The sequence below is a fragment of the Ursus maritimus genome, unplaced genomic scaffold, assembly GCF_017311325.1.
Source record: "Ursus maritimus isolate PB19 unplaced genomic scaffold, ASM1731132v1 scaffold_19, whole genome shotgun sequence".
Taxonomy (NCBI): domain Eukaryota; kingdom Metazoa; phylum Chordata; class Mammalia; order Carnivora; family Ursidae; genus Ursus; species Ursus maritimus.
The window spans coordinates 22,094,225-22,114,373 of record NW_024424341.1 but is presented as its reverse complement, the minus strand read 5'-3'; the positions used below and the strand labels follow the sequence as shown (position 1 = coordinate 22,114,373).

At 41.0% G+C, this 20,149-nt stretch overlaps 2 protein-coding genes across 3 annotated transcripts in view; both read left to right on the top strand.

The window, feature by feature from the left end:
- Positions 1 to 11,656, top strand: part of TERB1 (telomere repeat binding bouquet formation protein 1) — a 42,095-nt gene extending 30,439 nt beyond the window's left edge. Inside the window, exons 13-17 of the mRNA XM_008702507.2 lie at positions 509 to 573; positions 882 to 977; positions 6,342 to 6,491; positions 6,797 to 6,862; positions 11,247 to 11,656. Of these exons, the coding sequence (XP_008700729.1) occupies positions 509 to 573; positions 882 to 977; positions 6,342 to 6,491; positions 6,797 to 6,862; positions 11,247 to 11,434 (565 nt within the window). The 3' untranslated portion in view covers positions 11,435 to 11,656. The remainder of the gene's footprint in view (positions 1 to 508; positions 574 to 881; positions 978 to 6,341; positions 6,492 to 6,796; positions 6,863 to 11,246) is intronic.
- Positions 11,657 to 15,908: 4,252 nt separating this feature from the next.
- Positions 15,909 to 20,149, top strand: part of DYNC1LI2 (dynein cytoplasmic 1 light intermediate chain 2) — a 38,923-nt gene continuing 34,682 nt past the window's right edge. For both annotated transcript variants that reach the window (XM_040633405.1, XM_040633404.1), the window contains exons 1-3: positions 15,909 to 16,066; positions 16,243 to 16,316; positions 18,376 to 18,492. In XM_040633405.1, coding sequence (XP_040489339.1) covers positions 15,960 to 16,066; positions 16,243 to 16,316; positions 18,376 to 18,492 — 298 coding nt within the window. In that variant the 5' untranslated portion in view covers positions 15,909 to 15,959. The remainder of the gene's footprint in view (positions 16,067 to 16,242; positions 16,317 to 18,375; positions 18,493 to 20,149) is intronic.

Genomic DNA, 20,149 nt, shown 5'->3' with positions numbered 1-20,149 from the left:
GCTAGCCAGATGCCCCATGTTTTCCTCTTTTATAACTTTTTCCCCATGTTTCTGCTGGCATCAGTATTATTGCCCTTTGGATTCTTATGTTTTTCTTTTTTTTTTAGATTTTATTTATTTATTTAAGAGAGAGAGCAAGCAAGCACGAGCAGGGTGAAGGGCAGAGGGAGAAGCAGACTCCCTGCCAAGCAGGGAGCTGGACATGGAGCTCAATCCTGACATGGAGCTCGATCCCTGAACTCTGGGATCATGACCTGATCTCAAGGGAGACGCTCAACCAACTAAGCCACCCAGGCGCCCCTGGAGTCTTATTTAACTCCATTTTTGGAAAGGAGGCTATAACCATTACAAACACTACTCTGGCAGAATTTCATAAAGTTTGGTAGACCCTGGTTTCATCTTCTTCTGCCTGCCAAACACCCAGAATTGCCCCACTGCCTACAGAAACATTTGTCCACACACCAACAGTATGTTTACTTTTAAATATCTGGTGTCTGTTTTCTTTTAGTGACCATGTTTTTAAACATCCAATTCCTGTTGTCAAAAATAGACAGCAGCAGTTACCAGTAACAGGTATGATTAAAAAATATTTCTTCTTTGATTTTTTAAGAAAACATTTGGTGACTAATATAGCAAAAAACGTACATTGGTATATTTGCCCTCTAACATGTAAGCCACACCTTTGACTCTCTTTCTGGTGTAAGTGCCTCAGTCACCTTTTACTGATAACCAGAACCCTTCTGTTTATCTGCCAAGGTGACTGGATATGTAGTACTGGGCTAAAGTTTGTGAAAATCTTGGGAATTAATATATCATGTAAATGTCAGGTCCTTTTTGCATTAATCAGAAGAATCTTACATGTTGCAGTTTTTTTTTTCCAGATCCATTTACATTGTGTTCAGATATAATAAATAAAGAAGTCATCAGTTTTCTAGCAACTGACAATCATTCCAAAATGTTAAAGTATAGATGCTCAGGTAAATATTCTTTAATTACAGTTGTTTTGCAATTAAAACTTTGTATGATACTAGTTAACTAGGATTAGTAGTAGTTCTGCCTGTGTGATTTAAACTTTATTTCCTTTGGAAAACTAACAGTCTGGAATATCATAAAGCATTCAAATTAATACCTATCTGCATTAGCCTGTGCTTCCAGTATTTGTTTATATGAATCACCACACTAATACTTTACTACTTTATTCTATTTTTGTCACAATTAATACCATCTACAAGTTTAACTTTTCTGAGTAAGGTAAACATTTTTATATTTTCAGAGTGCCAGTAGGTATGTATTCTGGATAATGCTCTAAACATAAGACATTAAGTATTAAACAATATTTATTTTTAATGTCTGTATTTAATGTATAAATGTTTCTAGTGTTCTATGCCCCATCATTTTATTTTTTCTGCAAGGCCCCTGTAAATGTGCCACAATGCTTCACCTAGCCCTTACTCCCCCATACCTTGGTATTTCCTCTCTAAGTGTCACACTCTGCTCTATGGACGAAATTGAGGCTATCCTGTATTAGGCTTGAAATAACGCTATTCTTTAGTCTTGGATGTAGCGTTTGTCTCTATTACTGTAAAATTAGCTATATCTAACTATAATCTGAATCCCATCTCTTTTTTCCTCCCCACTTTAATACTTGTGAAATCTTTCTTTTCATTACCTTTCTATTCATTAACTCCTTTTGACCTACCTTAAATTATGTTTATTTCTCTTCATCTAAAAAAAGAAAAATCTAAGGGCTCCTTGGCTGGCTCCTCATTTGGAGGAGCATGTGACTCTTGATCTCAGGGTTGTGTGTTTGAGCCCCATGTTGTGTGTAGAGATTACTTAAGTAAATAAAAACTTAAAAAAAAGGGAGAGGAAATAAGTGTTAAATACTTGATGGGACTTGCTGTCTCTTCAAGTATCCATACACTCTTTCTTTCATTATTTATTACCAGATGCCTGCTCTTTCTCCTTTCTCTTTCATTGTATTAATTTCCTTCTTAATTCCCTGCACTCCTCCTTCTTTATTGCCATTCTGCTGAACTTAAATGTAAAGACTTGCTGAAGTCTCTTTTTCTGCCAAAACCAAAGACTTTTTAAAAAATTCTTATCCTCTTTAGTGTCTTTGCACTGTTGACTGCCATTCCTTGAATCCTCTCCTCTCAATAGTTTGAAGACACACTTACCAGATGATCCACCTGGGCTCCCTGGAGGTGTGCAGTGAACTCACAAGGGCACTACACAATACTTTAAATTTTAAGTGAGGGGTGCTGGGGCGGCTCAGTCGTTAAGCGTCTGCCTTCGGCTCAGGGTGTGATCCCGGTGTTCTGCGATCAAGCCCTGCATCAGGCTCCTTCGCTGGGAGCCTGCCTCTTCCTCTCCCACTCCCCCTGCTTGTGTTCCCTCTCTCGCTGGCTGTCTCTTTCTCTGTCAAATAAATAAATAAAATCTTAAAATAAATTAATTAATAGAATTTATTTATTTATTTATTTTAAGTGAAACACAAAGCAGTCAACATCTTTTGGATACCACAGGCACTACTAGCTCAAAGTCATTTACAGTTTCAGCATTAGATTGCATTACATTCCTTTCGATGATGTCCTGTCTTCATGGAGCTGAGCTTTCAGTGGTTGTGATAAAAAGCAAGCACCACATGAAGATAATGTCGAACAGGAAATGAAGGTGGCAGTGTCAGTCAGATTCCGAGGTTTGAGAAGTTGTGCTGTATCTAATAGGTGCACATATCTCATTAGGAGTAATTGTGGTTAATAAGAATGAAATCTAAATATTAGTTTCTTTTTTTTAACTTTTTTAAAAAAAGATTTCATTTATTTGAGAGAGAGCGTGAGCGAGCATGAGTGGGGGGAGGAGTAGAGGGAGAGGGACAAGCATACTCTGCACTGTGTGTGGAGCTCAACTTGGGGCTTAATCCCACGACCCTAAGGTCCTGAACTGAGCCAAAATCGAGTCAGACACCCTATCAACTTGGCTGCCCAGGTGCTCCTATTATTTTCAATTTAGGTGTATTTTTTTTTTCAAATGGCTACTAAGTTATTAGAACATAAATACTTATTAAGTTGTTTTGGACCTAAAGGCAAATCAGTCTTTCTTTTGGCCCAGGGGTGCCATAAAAAAATCACCAAGAACTTAAGGATGCCATGAAGTGGGAAAGTTTGGGAACCTCTGGTCTGAGGTATTTCAGAGGGCAGAGTGGATGCTCTATAACCATTAACTCCCTTTCTTTCTTTCTTTTTTTTTTTTTTAAAGATTTTATTTATTTATTTGACAGAGAAAGACAGCCAGCGAGAGAGGGAACATAAGCAGGGGGAGTGGGAGAGGAAGAGGCAGGCTCCTAGCGGAGGAGCCTGATGTGGGGCTTGATCCCAGGACCCCGGGATCACGCCCCAAGCCCAAGGCAGACGCTTAACAACTGAGCCACCCAGGCGCCCCACGTTAACTCCCTTTTATCCTTTACTTTGTTTGAGATGGTTCTCTGCTAGTTCCTTTCTTCAATGATGATTCATTCATTTCACAGATACTTAGGGAGTGTTTCTTCTATGGCAGGCACGGGTATCAAAGATGAATAGATCTCAGTCCTTATCTCAAGAAGTCTAAAAAATACTTCATTTTATCACCTTTATTACTTTATCTTTCTCTTCCTGCCAAGTTTCTACAAATATTTCCCCCAAGACATAATCTGTAATACTTTCTCAATGCTGTTGCAACATTTACTTCTGTGGCATCAACTATAATTTTACTGATGATTTTCCAATCTGTATCTCTATGTTTGGCTTCTACCTTGAACCAGTTATGGCCTCATTCCTCCATTTCCAGCTGTATCCAGGATATACTCACTTCAATATCTTGTTTTTACTTTAAGCTTAATGTAATTAAAACAGCATCTTCCTCCCTCTTAAATTGCCTTCCCTGCAGCCATTCCATTTCTGTTAGTATTGTTGCTATTCTTCTGGCCTCCCAGATTTCAATCATCTATAACCATTTTTTCTCTTTACATTTCCTGTATCTAGTCTTGTCAAATTTGGTTCTTTCTTACATTCCACATAGGCCGTTTTTGCTTCATGCCTCAGTTACACCAACTTTCTAGCAGTCTTGAAGTTTCAAGTCTCACCAACCCCCAACTATAATGTGCATGTTGCTGTTAACTTCTCTAACATGTGCTTTTTATCATGTCATCAAGCTAAAGAACCCTCAGTGCTTCTCTGTAACTCATCGACTCAAACTCTCTGCCTGGCTTTTAAATTTTTGTGGAATTTTTTTTCTGCTTCCACTTGTTCAATTTTATTGCATATTTGTTCTCTTTAAGTCTGCCAGAAAGTTTCCATGCGTATTCCAAACTTTGTCATTCAATCGAATATCAGATTACTTAAGAATTATCCTGAGCTTTTCCCTTACCCCAACAGCTCATCATTCACCTTTTTTTTTTTTTTTTTTTTTTAACCACAGAAATCTGTACATTCTCCCTGTAAATGTCCTGTTTCAGAATCACCTCATTTATATTCTGGACTATTGAAGTAACCCCTCAACTGATCTCTTACCTTCACCTAAGCTTTCTTTGAGACAAATGAAAGGCATTTCCCGCTTAATAAGTATCCTTTAGTTCCTCCCCACTGACTTGAAGATGGTTAGATATACTTTGTATGGCTTTCAAGACCATTCTTATCTGGCCCCCTGCAACCTTCACTAGCTTCAACTTTCCTCCCGCATTTCTCCCCAGCTACACCAGAGTACCTACAATACTCTGAACACACTATGCTTTTTCAGTTCTTTGTACTTTTGCACATGTTCATTGTGCTTGAAATGTCCTCATCCCAGCCAGCTTTCTGCTTGGCTAACTTCTAGTCCTTTAGGAGTGGGCCACTAATAACATTAGGTGCCTGGCAGATGGGGAACTTTATGATGGATGGAAGTGGCTAACATCACCTGAACGTACTGATCAATCTTAACATTAAAAAAAAAGACTTTATATGCTCTTAATATGATGTACTAAGAAGTCCTCAGTACTGCCTGTGAAGAACTCTACTAAAAACGATTGAATCTGAGTGCCTGGGCGGCTCAGTCAGTTAAGCATTGGACCCTTGGTTTCTGCTTGGATCATGATCTCAGGGTCATGGGATCAAGCCCTCTGTCAGGCTCTGTGCTTGGTGGGGAATCTGCTTGGAGATTCTCTCCCCAGCCCCTCCCCCTGCTCCCTCTCTTTCTCTTTCTCTGTCTCTCTAAAATAGGGGTGCCTGGGTGGCTCAGTTGGTTAAGCATCTGCCTTCAGCTCAGGTCATGTTCTCAGGGTCCTGGGATCTAGCCCCTCATTGGGCTCCATGCTCAGCAGGGAGTCTGCTTATCTATCCCTCTCTGCCCCTCCCCCAACTTGTATTTCTTTACTCTCTCAAATAAAATCTAAAAATAAAATAAATCTTAGAAAAGCCAATTGAATCATCTTATCAATCACCCAGATCTAATTAATTTATTGGACACACAGGCACATTTTAAAGCATCTAACTAGGATAAAATCAATAAAACCTAGCCTTCGAGTAGCTCCATAGTACAAATGACCCAGTGTCTACATCAAGTAAATGACAAGGAGGAAGAAAGGAGAACTGATAGTTTAAAAGAAACTCAAGAGGCATTTCAACTGAATGTAATGGTGGACCTTCTTTGGATCATTTAAACTAACTGTAAAAAGAAAGTTTTGAGATGGGGAAATTTGAACACTGACTGGATATTAGATTATACTAGGCATAATTTTTTAGGCTTGATAATGGTTTTGTGTGCTTGAAAAAGGAGCCCTTCCCTGTTAGGGGTACATATGAAGTATTTACAGATGAAATGGCACTTTAATGCCAATTCCAGGCTCCATAATCCACTGTATACTTGGGCAGAGAAGAGTAAGTGGGTTGTAGGCAAAATATGACTGAGCATGACTTAATAATTATTGAAGGTGAATGATGGGTATGTGGAAGTTCATTATACTTTTCCCTTACTCTTGTGTGTTTGAAATTTTCCATAATAAAACATTGGGGGGGGAAGACAACTGGGCATAAGGGTCACTTCTTTTGGATATCTTTCCTAATAGTGACTCCTGCTCAGAACCTAACCAAGCTAGGTGGTCCTTTTATATATCACCCTAACTGTTCACACCTCTATTGTAATACTTATTTCACTGTATTGTATCTGTTGTCTTTAATCTCTCCTATGACTGAGCTTCTTGACATATTTATAATTAAGTTCCCGATTTCATTTCAGTTACCATCTTAGAGATAATTACTTTAATAAATTTTTGTTATTAGATATTTTGTAATATCTATACATCACTTTAATTTGTTTTCTTTTAGGTTGCATAGCAGTAGGAAAATCCCTGAATAGCCGAAATTTTAGCAAGCTCTTGCACTCTTGCCCATACCAATGTGATCGTCATAAAGTCATTGTGGAAGCTGAAGACAGATATAAAAGTGAACTAAGGAAATCACTTATCTGTAACAAAAGTAATTAATTTAGCAGCTTTGAAACTGATTATGACTATACCTTCTGAACTGTAATCTGGAACATTAAATATATTAAAAAGCTAGAGGGCAAAATAATGTTGAAAAGAAAATGTCTGAGCAACTGGTGTTTTAAGATGTATCCAGGGAACAGATTTAGTCTCTGGTGGTTTAAAAATTCTTCATAATCCATCTGAGGATTCCCATTAGAACGGGGGGCTGGGGAGGAAATACCATACTAATGGAATTGATGTGCTCTCACTCAGATTGATACTCTAAGTATCCTAAATGTTTTCTGTATTTTTCAGAAATTCTGCTGACCCCACGTAGAAGACGACAACTCAGTAGTGAATCTACTACCTCTGGAGGAATAAGTGAATATATTTAATTTTTAAATAAAACTAAATTGCATATAGTTCTGAGAAAAAGAGGACAGCTGAAGGATTGTTCTGTCTCATCATTAATGGTTCTTAAATGATAACCCTTGGCTCTGATGAGGGCCATAGTTCCTAAGAAAAGAGGCTTTTCACTTTCTTTCCTCATGTTGCTTTCTCATTCATTGCTTGCCAGCTGGGGAAGAAGCAGAAGGAAACTAACATTTATTAAGCACTTACTGTATGTTAGGTGTTTTACAGACATTTCCTTTAATTCTTAAAATAACATTATAAGGTAGGTTTTATTTTATTCCCACTTCAAGGTACAGTGAGTTGGCAAATAGCAGAGCTTACATAGCAAGCCTGTCTTTCTTTAGAAGTCCCTGTTCTATCCTCTGGATCACATTTCTATTTTAAGAATAAAGTTACTCTTCTATGTATAAGTGTTTCAGAGAGATTTTGCAGGTGGTTTTGGTTCATAACTACTGCACTTCACACCATCGGAATTGAAGAGACAAATAGAGCCCTGCTTAAAAATCAAAATACTTTTTTTTTTTTAAAGATTTTATTTGTTTATTTGACAGAGATAGAAACAGCCAGCAAGAGAGGGAACACAAGCAGGGGGAGTGGGAGAGGAGGAAGCAGGCTCCTAGTGAAGGAGCCCGATGTGGGGCTCGATCCCAGAACGGCGGGATCACGCCCTGAGCCAAAGGCAGACGCTTAACGACTGCGCCACCCAGGCGCCCCTAAAAATCAAAATACTTCTTAAATGATGACTTAATTTATGAGAATTTTTATTTAATTACGGGTGCAGGTTTATCACCATTCCAGATTTATTACAGAGACTTAACGTTATCATTTTATTCTCTTCATATGGAATTAATACCTGCAGAGTCAGAATAAGCAGTTGAATAACCTTACTTGTCAAAATAACCTGGAATTTAGTAATATCTATAGAGTTATTCTCTTATTTATTGCAAAGATATTTAGACTCGATACATATGGAAACATTTTGCCATATACTTTTACTTGGCCATTTTCACTTCTAAAGCCTTAAGAGAAGTTTCAAATTTACTTTTTCAAGATTTTTTTTGGTGGAGGGGGCGCCTGTGTGGTTCATTCGGTTGAGCGTCTGCCTTTGGCTTGGGTCATGATCTCAGGGTCCTGGAGTCGAGCCTCATATTGGGCTCCTGGCTCAGCGGGGAACCTGCTTCTCCCTCAACCTGCTGCTCCCCCTGCTTGTGCTTTCTCTCTCTGTGACAAATAAGTAAATAATTTTTTTTTTAAGTAATCTCTACACCCAACGTGGGGCTTGAGTCAAAACCCTGAGATCAAGAGTCACATGCTGCACCGACTGAGCCAGCCAGGTGCCCCTTGAATTTACTTTTTATATCTGGGTCTTTTTCTAAGTAAAAGTTCTGCATACAAGTTAAAATTACATACAGTACTCCTATAGGGCAGCCCACTTCTTGAAGAAATATTTCCTATAGCAACTGTTAGAAAATGGTTACTTTTCCATAGAAACATGTTGCCCTTGGAAAACTTGCTTTTGACAAGGAGTTGGCATCAAATTAATAATGGATTTTTTCAACAACATGACTTAAAAGCAAATGTATAACAACTAAAAATATGCTACAATTTTACATAGTAAGCTCATTTGCAGAGGTTCATGAAATGTATGTAATTATGGTTATACATTGATTATACAGAGGGATCCTAAATACTGTAAAGTGGTGTCCAGCTCATAAATACATACATTTTATTTGTAGGTTTGAATTCCTTTAGCTAAAAGCAAATAGTTAATAATTTGGCCTGCTTTTTTTTAGAATTTAGAAAGGCATCTTGAGAAGGTGTGGAATAGATTGGTCTTATACCTCTTTTGCAAGCAAGCTAAGAATTTTGAATATGTTGCCATTCCCCCCTTGATTTCCCTTTCTTTTTGAGAGACATTTATGACCATTTGTTTGGTTGTAGGTTACATTCAAATTTGAAACCATTCTTTTGAGAAGAGACCATTGCAGCATCTAAGCATTTAAAGAGCCTTGGCTCTCATTCAGAATGGACTGGTATCTTTAGAGGGTTTGAAAAATAAAGGTCTCTAGAACTGAGCCTTCTTGCCTCCTTTCCCCTACTCTTTCCTAACACCCAATCCATATTAAGAGGAGCACTAAAGAAGCCACAGAAGGGAGCCCTGTGGGGTAGAGCTCCTTCTTCCTTCTAGGCTGCCCTGTATTCTGCTGCAGTAACCTTTGAGGAATTGGACACAGATGTAGGAGTCAGTGAGATAGCAGCTTCATTAGAAAAGTGGGAATTGGCTGTGAACAACTTCCAGATGCCCGTATCCTGAACGTTATAATAACCTGTCCAGTCCTGATGATGAGTTCAAATCATTTAGCAAGTGAAGTTGAAATCATGCATTTCTTGGATAGCAACAGTTTTCCAGTAGACCCAAAAGTAAGGAGTAACTCATTGATAAGTCTTTTTGTTTGTTTTTTTTTTGTTTTTAAAGATTTTGTTTATTTATTTGAGAGAGAGATAGAGCACAAGTAGGGGGAGTGGCAGAGGGAGAGGGAGATGTGGTGCTCAATCCCAGGACCCTGGGATCATGACCTGAGCCAAAGGCAGATACTTAACTGACTAGCTACTCAAGCGCCCCCATTAAGTTTTGAAACACTTTTTACCAGTAAGGTTTTTCTTTCAACAAATATTTATTGATCCTCTCCTATGTGTCAGACACTGTTTTAGACATTGGGATATGATAGTGACCAAAACAGACAAAAATTCTTATCTTCATGGATCTTGCATTCTAAGTAATACCACTAAGTAATAATCAGACATTATTTTTATTGACTTCTCAGCCTTCTGCCATTAAGATTTTCATTTCTCTTTTAAAAGATCTGAACTGTGGCTCCTGTCCTAGGAGAGGTAGACAAATGGCTACCAGTCTGACCTGCAAGGGCAAGATTTTCTAAGGTTGTCCCAGCACAACTATTTCAAGTCCTGTTAAAGTAAATAGCAGCCTTAAGTGGAAATACAAAAAAATCCCCCAAAAAAGTCCTCCTTATCAGCATCTATCTACAATGATAACGTGAATCAGCAATGAATGAAAAAGCTTAAAAGAAAACTATTTCTGGGGTGCCTGGGTGGCTCAGTCGTTAAGCCTTAAGCATCTGCCTTCGGCTCAGGGCATGATCCCTCCTCCGCTGGGAGCCTGCTTCTTCCTCTCCCACTCCCCCTGCTTGTGTTCCCTCTCTCACTGGCTGTCTCTCTCTCTCTGTCAAATAAATAAATAAAATCTTAAAAAAAAAAAAAAGAAAAGTATTTCCTAGTAATCATCACCAGAAGATATTTATGTTTTGTTTTGTTTTTTTTAAAGATTTTATTTATTTATTCGACAGAGATAGAGACAGCGAGCGAGAGAGGGAACACAAGCAGGGGAGTGGGAGAGGAAGAAGCAGGCTCATAGCGGAGGAGCCTGATGTGGGGCTCGATCCCATAATGCTGGGATCATGCCCTGAGCCGAAGGCAGACGCTTAACCGCTGTGCCACCCAGGCGCCCCCAGAAGATATTTATGTTTATAAACACCAACTGGTAGAAAGTATCCCTAAAAACCAGATAGTTGAAAACTTCCTTCTCCCTTGTACAACCTATTTTTTGAGTTTTAATCAAGCTGAGCACCCATATAGGTAGTGAATGTGTTTTTTAAAATGAATTTCAAAAGACCCTGATCCTTTAAAAATATTTATCAAGCCTGTTAATTAAAGTAACAAGTGTTGATATTCTTTTTTATTCTATGAAGTAATGGAGCCCTTTGGGAAGGCTGTATCTGTAAGATAGGTAAGCTGTTTGTTAATTGTCCTCACAGGAATGTTGAGAGAATTAACAATCAAATGTTTATAAATTCTTGTGTTGATTGAAAGATGTTGCAAGTATTTTACAATAGGATTAAGTTACATTTATTGAAGAACTCAGAGTGAAAAGGCCTAGCCTAGGCCCTCAGTTTGTTGTTTTTTTTTAAGATTTTTATTTATTTATTTGACAGAGATAGAGACAGCCAGTGAGAGAGGGAACACAAGCAGGGGGAGTGGGAGAGGAAGAAGCAGGCTCATAGCGGAGGAGCCTGATGTGGGGCTCGATCCCATAGCACCGGGATCACGCCCTGAGCCGAAGGCAGACGCTTAACCGCTGTGCCACGCAGGTGCCCCCAGACACTCAGTTTTTTAAATTTACATGGACTTCTGTATGATGAGTAGCACAGGCATAAAGCTTTCTCCCTATATAGTTCATATCCTTAGAATAAGTTAAGCACTTATTATTTGGGTCTCAAGAAGATCCCTTTTTTCAGCAAGTACTAATATATTCTACAATTCTTCTTAATTACAGAAAAAAGAAGAATTCGTAAAAACTTTACCAAAGAAGAAGTAAATTACCTTTTCAGTGGAGTTAAGAAAATGGGAAATCACTGGAATTTAATTTTGTGGTCTTTCCCCTTTCAGCAAGGACGGAAGGCTGTGGACCTTGCTCACAAATACCACAAGCTGACCAAACATCCCAAGTGTGCAGCTCCTTGATTGGAATAGTTTGAACTCTTAAAATATAATGCCTTGAGGAAACACAATTTAAAATACTCTTCTAAACTCTCATGAAGCAGGGAATCTGAAAACAGGAATACTATCTTAATTACATACTTTCTGTGATGCTCTATCTCATCGAATTATTAAAGTAATTTATAAAACAATAAATTTTAACTGTGTAGATTAGTAAGACAAAATTCCTTTATAAGGTCAAACATTTGTTTAGGAATATGGTTTTATTTTTCCTTAAGTTCGAAGAACACAGGTCAGAGAAAAAAATGATCAGCCTTTAAACATTATTTGACATTATATTGTAATGCATACCATTTGAGATATTTGGATTTTAGTATATTCTTACCCAGTGAAAGTTCTTCCCCAGAACTTAGAATAGTTTCCCAAGCTGTTCAAGTGACGTTCCCACACATTAAATCAATGTTTGACATTTTGTTAACTAAAATGTTCCTCTTCTAAAGGCTGCTTGTGCAGTTATTTGAATACTCCCAAATTCTATGGTCAGATTCACTTCTTTTTGGTTTATGTTTATTTGCTTTTGCTTTTTAAAAGCTTAGAACATTTTCTTTATTGTTTGTTTTTAAGTTAGTTTTCTTCTAGTGGAAAACCAAACTGATCTCAATTTTTTCTTTTTCTTTTTCTTTTTTTTAAAGATTTTATTTATTTATTTGACAGAGACAGCCAGAGAGAGAGAGAACACAAGCAGGGGGAGTGGGAGAGGAAGAAGCAGGCTCCTAGCGGAGGAGCCTGATGTGGGGCTCGATCCCTGAGCCGAAGGCAGATGCTTAACGACTGCGCCACCCAGGCGCCCCCTCAATTTTCTGTTTTTCTTACTCTTTTTATATTCCTATCATGATCCCCAAAGGATGCTGTTGCAGCCTTTATTATACTTAAAATGTGATTGCTGTGGCAGTGATTAAGTATCAGGGCCTGAAAGCTCACCAGTACTTACATACCCATTGGCTCATTGCTTCATGTCCTTGTAGATTTCTTTAGTCCCAAAAGTTATTTCCCTGTAAGTTTGTGTTCTTTGACATTTTCACATCATAACTATTTCTACTTAGATAAACTCAGAATTTTTATTAAATTTTTAATTTTCTGATCCATAGTGAAAGTTCCAGAGAGCCAATATGCAGAAAAATTTCTATTTAAATCCAAAATTTCCTTTAAACAAAAGAATAATTTACAATTAGGAAAATTCCTTAAAGCTTTTAAAGTGTGAATGATTTAGTCCATTATCTGTCAGTATTTCCTAAGCACTATGGGGATTATTTAAATAGTCTGGTGGGTTGTTTCGATTTGTACTTCTCAAGACTTATGAAAGTTATTTTAGGTCAAAAGGGAAAATATTTTCTCTGTTGTCAGCCTTACTGGTTTAGATAATCAGAAGTTTTTCTTACTATTGTTCAGATATGACTTAAACATATTTTTCCACTTCAGGTGGCTCTCAGGTAATAGTTTTTATTGATTGGAAATTATGTATGTGACAGAAAAATGAAACACTGCTTAAGTGAAGCATCCCCAAGAATATAACATACTGTAGCTTAGACACTGATTTGTGTCAGTTATTGAGGCTGTATTAAAATAACCAGTATTGGGCCACCTGAGTGGCTCAGCTGGTTGAGCATCTGACTCTTGGTTTCAGCTCAGGTCATGATCTCACGGTTTGTGATGACACATTAGAGAACTGTATGGCTTTAGGAATTCAGACCTGGCCAAACAATAGGGAATAAAAAATGATTTTAATAATGACAGACCTTTGGAACTGGAACTGACCTCAGTTATAGTTCGCTGCCAGAGGCATGAACTGCTGTGCAACAAACCTGGCCATTGGTGGCTGTCTTTAATTTTATATAAATCCTCAGAAACATGGAATTTACTACTTAGGGGAATAATCGGTGGTCATTTCTTCCTTATGTTAAAATGAAATGTGCCTTCCTTGAGGACCTTTTGTAGAACCACAAAAGTTGAATTTCTTTTCCACATGCCAGTCCTTGAGAAAGGCAAAGATAGATACACATCACTTTCCCCTTTTCCCTCTACTTTCTTTATCCTTCATGCTGATAAGCCCCAGTTACTTCAGCAGAACAGTGTCATGTCTCCTATGAGCTTAGTCACTGATCACTGGACACTTCTTTGTCTTGTCTTTATAAACTGTGTCCAGAAAGAAATGTGGCCTACTGCCAGAGTAAGCAATCAGCTTTGAGGGGCCCAATGAGGTTTTATGGACCTCACCTAAGATACTTGGTATTCTACATGACCTATTCTCAGACTGTAGTTAATCTAGTTTAAGATTTACAGATTAATTTCTATTTTGTTTTTAATGCATTTATTTTTAACCCCAATACACAACTTTAGTAGTCCCTTAAATTTCATCTTGCTACCTTTAATCTGTACTCAGTTTGTCATCCAGTATATTAGGCATCCCCTTCCTGCTTCAGGTCATCCACAGCTTGAGTGTGCTGCTGCATTCTCTCGTTCTCTCTTTTTTTAAAGATTTTATTTATTTATTTGACATAGAGACAGCCAACGGGAGAAGGAACACAAGCAGGGGGAGTGGGAGAGGAAGAAGCAGGCTCCCAGCGGAGGAGCCTGATCCGGGGCTCGATCCCAGAACGCTGGGCTCACGCCCTGAGCCGAAGTCAGACGCTTAATGACTGCGCTACCCAGGCGCCCCTCTCTTTTTTTTTTTTTTTTTTAGGTTTTTATTTGTCAGAGAGCACAAGCAGGGGGAGTGGCAGGCAGAGGAAGAAGTAGGCTCCCCGCTGAGCAAGGAGTTCAGTGTGGGACTCCATCCCAGGAGGACCTGAGCCGAAGGCAGACACTTAACAGACTGAGCTACGCAGGCGTCCCATCCTGCTGCATTCTCATCCAAGTCACTGATGGCAACTTGAGTTGGCTGGGCCAGGATGAGAGGCTGGGCAGGCTCGTAGCAGCCTCTGGTGGTCTCTGCTCATCCACCTCCTCTGGGCCTGGTCTTTAACCTGCCTCAGTGCTATCATTCAGCTTATGTTTTTTCACTTTCTTATCTATGATGTGGATTGTCAGATACCCTGTTAAAACCTGTATTTGCTATGTCTGCAGCATCCTCCTGCCTGGTATTCCTGCAAAAAAGAAAAAGACTGTAAATCTGGTCCTATTTTTTTTTCCTTTTCCAACTGGTCACATTAGAGGATTTTACCTAGAGTTGATGAAGTTCACTGGCCTGTAGTTTTAAACTCCATCTTCTGTCCTGTGAAAATTCAGACATTATGACTTAGAACACTTTCAGACTTCCAAGGGTGTAACTCTTAATGGGTTTTAGCTCATTGTCTTGTTTGAACCTGACGTTCAGGTTGGCAGATGCTATACCCATTTGTTGGATCCTGTAACTCTTGCTGCCAACATTTGGCAGAGCCAGATCAGAATTCTACTTGTTTGAAACTCATGTAGGTGGTTGCTTTTCTGCCATATCCCACTTCCTTGTGATATTTAGAAATGCCTTGTAAAGTGAGCTGTTTGAGGATACCAAGAGCCCTCAGAGGCCACACCTGAAGTTAAACTCTATAGGTGAAATGTACTTGCTTTCTCCCATTATTTTCTTACTTCCCTTTGTCACTTCTTGATTTATCCTTTCATATCTTTTTTGTTCCTCCTACCCCCGCCCCAAGAAAGGAAATTAAAGCCACCTATTTCTGGTGTGAAATGCTGGCTCCCTGGAAATACCATTAAAAAAAAAAAAACCCGTTAATAAACTCAAGTGTATTGTTTACTGCGGCAAAGATCGCTAGCCTGGAGTTTTAATAGGGTCAAGAAACGAGGAGTTGGAAAGGGGGATATTTATGAGATTTGAGGGTCTAGTTTAAGGTCGAGCTTTCATTGCGGGGCTTGGTGAGAACTGGGCAAAGTTCATGATATAATAGTTTAAGTTCCGTGAGTAAGATTGAAGTACTGGGATGCTATCTTCTGACACTGGGGTCCTTGGACAGGTTTCTTAAACTTTCCAAGCTTCAGGTTCCTCGTCTGTGAAGGGTTAGATACGATTCAGTGAGATAATGTGTGACTGTGGCACAGGTAAACGCCAGATAAATGGCGCTGTCGGGCATTAGTCTCACTCCAAAGCCTGAACTTTTCAGGTTAACCCCTCTGGCTTCTTGGCCCCCGACGGCGCACCGCGAGCGCACAGCTGGGCGAGGACCCCAGGCCAGGTGCCGCTGCGCCCGATGGCCGGCAGAGGTCGCCCGCGTGCCCTCCGTCCGGGCGGCTCCCCTTCCAGCCGCCGTCGCCTCTCTGCGCATGGCTGCCCCGGCGGCCGCCTGACCGCCGCCCACCTTCCACCACCGCGGCGGCCTCACGACCCTGTGGGAGCTCGCGGACATCGTGGGCCCGGCGGAGTGCGGCGGGCGGCGTGGACCCTGCAGGGCGGGTGGCGTGAGGTGTGGAGCGGCGGGCGGCGGGCGACCCGGCCAGGGTCCTCGCGGGTCCTCGGCGGGCCCGGGGGAGGGCCCTCTTTGTGGCTGCAGTTGGCAAGATGGCGCCGGTTGGGGTGGAGAAGAAGCTGCTGCTGGGCCCCAACGGGCCCGCCGTAGCGGCCGCCGGCGACCTAACCAGTGAGGAGGAAGAGGGCCAGAGCCTTTGGTAAGACCGCGAGGCGCCCGGGCTGAGTCGTCTGGGTCGGGGAGGGCGCGGCCGGGCGGGGAACCGGCCGGACTGGGCTGGGCCGTCGGGCAGTGTTATCGGCTGTCGCGGGCAGCGTAGGTCCGGTCGGGTCCAGACTAGTCCCGGGGCTGACCGCTTCGCTGTTATCCCCACAGGTCCTCGATCCTGAGCGAAGTGTCCACCCGCGCCAGGTCCAAGCTGCCGTCCGGCAAGAACATCCTGGTCTTCGGTGAGCGCCGGAGGCGGGGCGTTGCCCGGGGAGCTGGGGTGGGCGAGACGGGCGCTCCTCTCACAGGTCCCAGCTTCTCTCTCCCTGCCGCTTGCCCGCAGCCTGCCTCGCCCAGGAGGGCTGGAGATCCTGGCTGGACAGCCGGAGAGTGGCCAAGTCCACCGTGCCTGAGGTTGGGATATCTCTTTTGGAGAGTCCAGTGATGCTGGAGTTGTCGGCACATTCCTTAGTCATTTGGCCGCAACATCAACCTCGTTTTAAATGTCCGTGATTCTCTGCGCTCGTAGCTTAGAAGTTCACCAAATTGCGGTTGTGGGTGGGTGGGTGTGTGTGTGTGTGTGTGTGTGTGTGTGTGAGAATATGGGAAGGTTAGGTGAAGGAGGTGGGGGAACGAGATGACTTGGGGTCAGGTTTAGAGATGACACCGGGCCCATTCCTTCATCTTCATTAGCAGTGCGCAGTCGCGGAGACTCTGCAAAGGACAGTAGGTCTTGGAGTCCTTACTAGGGACTTTTCCTGCATTATTCCAGCCCTCACTGCTGGGTTACCTGCGTCAGGTCTCTTAGTGTGTCTGATTTCAGTTCCTTCTACAAGTGAGGGAGTTTGATCAGGTTCATTCATCCAGAGAACCCATTTGTTGAGTCGTTCCTGTAGGCTGGGCACAGAGACAGCACAGACATCCTTCAGACATTGCAGAAGAATCTCAGGCTAATGAGAGACTGATATGTTGGTAATTGTGCTACACCATGCTTACATGGCAGGATTATTGTGGGAGCATCACATTGCTTGATGTTTTGTGGGAGGGAAATTTTGGGGTCAGATGTTTTGAAGGCTAAGTGTTAACATGCAGGGGCACAGAGGGTTAGTGTTTGCAGGAACATAGAGGTGATAGGAAGGTGTGGGGGTTTAGAAACTGCCAGAAGCTCCTCATGGAAGGTGATGGATGAAGTAAGTTGGGGCAGATTGTGAAAGACTGAAGAGTTGATGCTTTTTCCTGGAGACCCCTGAATCTCAAGGGCCTTTTGTTCCCCCTCCATCCCCTAATCCTCCTGCAATAGCTGTTAGGGTCGTTTTCCCAGTGTTTTTGAGGAAAGTTTATAGTCTTTAGGTGATGATCACTACAGAAGGTAATAGAGGACCTTTAGTGATCTTCATGAAGTGGGGCATTAAGGTCACCAGATCTGTATTTTAGAAAGGGAATCTGGCAGCAGAGTTGCAGGTGGCAAAAATGAGCAGGTATTGAAGTCAGGCTGACAAGTGTTCACCATGGCCCAGATGGGATGTGGAGTATCTGAATGCAGTAGTGGCGTTGGGGATGGAGAGGAGGCCTTTGATCTGTGGAATGCCTCTCAATTCTCATGTCCTGTAATTCCATATTATTAAATCCTAGGGGTGCCTAGTAATGTATCTGGGTGGTGGTTTGTGTTAATGTTTAAGGTTTCTTTTTCGGGGGTGGGGGTGGTTAGTTTGGGGGGGGATGAGGAGGCGCTTGATAATTACTGAGACTGTGCTTTAGAGTTTTGCTCAGGTCTGTAATTATTTTCATCAGTTTCCTAGCCTTCAGGATGCTTATAAAAGAGAGGTACTGACATCAAAAGTGAATAATAGCTTCTGTTCTTCATGATTATGAGACAGGATCAGACTTTTTTTAGTTCAAAGTTTCTGGGCTTAAAGGTTAATTATATTTTGAAGATTTCTTGCTTTTCTTGTAGTAAAAGTTTATTTTGTGAGAAACTGACTCCACTTTTTACTTTCACTTCTCTAAATGCATGTCTTATAAATTGTAGGTAGGGCCTGTGGACCTGCATTATTCCTTCCCTTGTGAAGTAAGGATGACTGCAGTAGAATATCATTTTAGAGCTTGGAATTTGCTACCTTTATCACCATCCCCCCAACCACTCTTACAGCAAAGCTTGCTTTGTTTATGATGAATGCAGGTGAGACCTCAGCAGCAGGCTTTGCGTGAAATTTTTAGTTGTCACTTGTGTAAGTGTCAAGACTCTCCGCCCTTGCCTAGAATAAATGGCACTCTTTGCCTCCTTACGTATATCGTTTGTAGGTGAGGATGGCTCTGGGAAAACAACCCTCATGACTAAACTTCAAGGAGCTGAGCATGGCAAAAAAGGAAGAGGCCTAGAGTATCTCTACCTCAGCGTCCATGATGAGGACCGGGATGGTAAGTAAAACATTGATCCATGGTGAGGGGTATATGCATGTCTCAGACTCCATGTTTGTGGCACCTGCAGTGTGTCTAGTTATTCTCAATTTTCTGTTTAGTTCCAAGAGAGTTAGTCACAGGGGAACAGATGAAGCGTATGTCTTTGCAGGACTTTACCCACTTTTTTTTAAAGTTTATTTATTTAAGTAATCTCTACATCCATCACGGGGCTCAAGTTCACGGCCCTAAGATCAAGAGTCGCATGTTCTTTTGACTGAGCCAGCTAGGCGCCCCTACCCACTTTTCCTTTTTAGAGTATGTTAATAAAAATGAGGAATTGGGACTGTTAGCTATTGCTTTGGGTAGCCCCCAGTTGAAAGGAGATATTGATGGTAAAGTTGCAAATGCACATAAAGGTAGTAAGAAAGATGTTCTTAAAAGCTGTGGAAAAAATAAATACATAAACACTTTGGACTTTTCTATGAGAGAAATCCTTGGCAGATTGATTTGGGCACATTGTTATTCCGCCACATCCTAGTGGAGAATCTGAAATTGGTATGATTCAGAGAATAACAGCTTAGTAGATATTCACAGTAGAGTTTTCTGAGTCTTTTTGTGACGTTGTAGAAATGCTAATTTCCTGTGTTTCTTTCAGTGGAGGAAATAGAGGCTTGGAGGTGATGATGTTCTCTCTTAATTCCTTATCTCTAGAATATGATTAGTAATAGTTTCTACCTGGAGAGTAGATGGGAATATTAAAAGTACATGATAAGCACTCTTATCAAGATTAGATATTACTTAAAAGTTCTTTCTTGTAGGTATAATTATAAGTTGGATTGGAGTAGTCGTTTTTGGTTACCACTACTCAGTGATGCCTCTTTTATAAACTTTTAAGCTTTATGAATGGCTCTAAAACAAATAATCATTGGTGCCTTGATCTTTTCATTTGTAAGAAGGCTATCTGTGTAGCCTAAGGGTGAAATATCTGTGTTAGATTACCTTATATTTGCCTTTACCCATTATATAAGGGAGCAAATCACACCACTTCTGGTTCCCCATTTCCTTATTGCTAAAGTGAAGAAGATGGACCCATGTCCTTTCTAGCAATATAATCTTTGATCTCCAAGAGTTATTTAATAGAAGTCCTGGATAAGGGTCTCTTACTAAACCTTGGAGACATGCATTATGTTAATGTTAACTGAATGATCATTTTAGAACCCCAGAGACTTGCTTCCTTTGCCATGCCGAACATTGCCTGGATGTTATGAAAGAAAGGCAGGAGGTAGGCCTGGTGCTGAGGGCTCTTCTTGGGTAAGGAGGACAGGCATTCAGATGCCCAGCTGGGCCCACCAGCATCAGTGTGGGTAAGTCTGGGACTAAGGGGCCACTGGGCCAGGCTTGGAGGGCTTCATGTTATCTGAGTCTTTTGCATCCTGTTTTTGTTGGGCAGCATGGTTATTGTGGAAAGCACTTGGGTTTTACAGCCACCAGAACTGGTTCAGAGTCTTGCTTCCGTAATCACTAGCTGTGACTGACCTAAGCCCTTCACGCCTCAGTTTCCGTATTTGTAGAATTGGGTAACAATACCTATTTTGTAGGTTCATAGAATGAGAGGTGGCATATGACACAGTGGTAGCTCTTGTACCCTTTTGAAAGTACAAAACCTGGTGTAGAT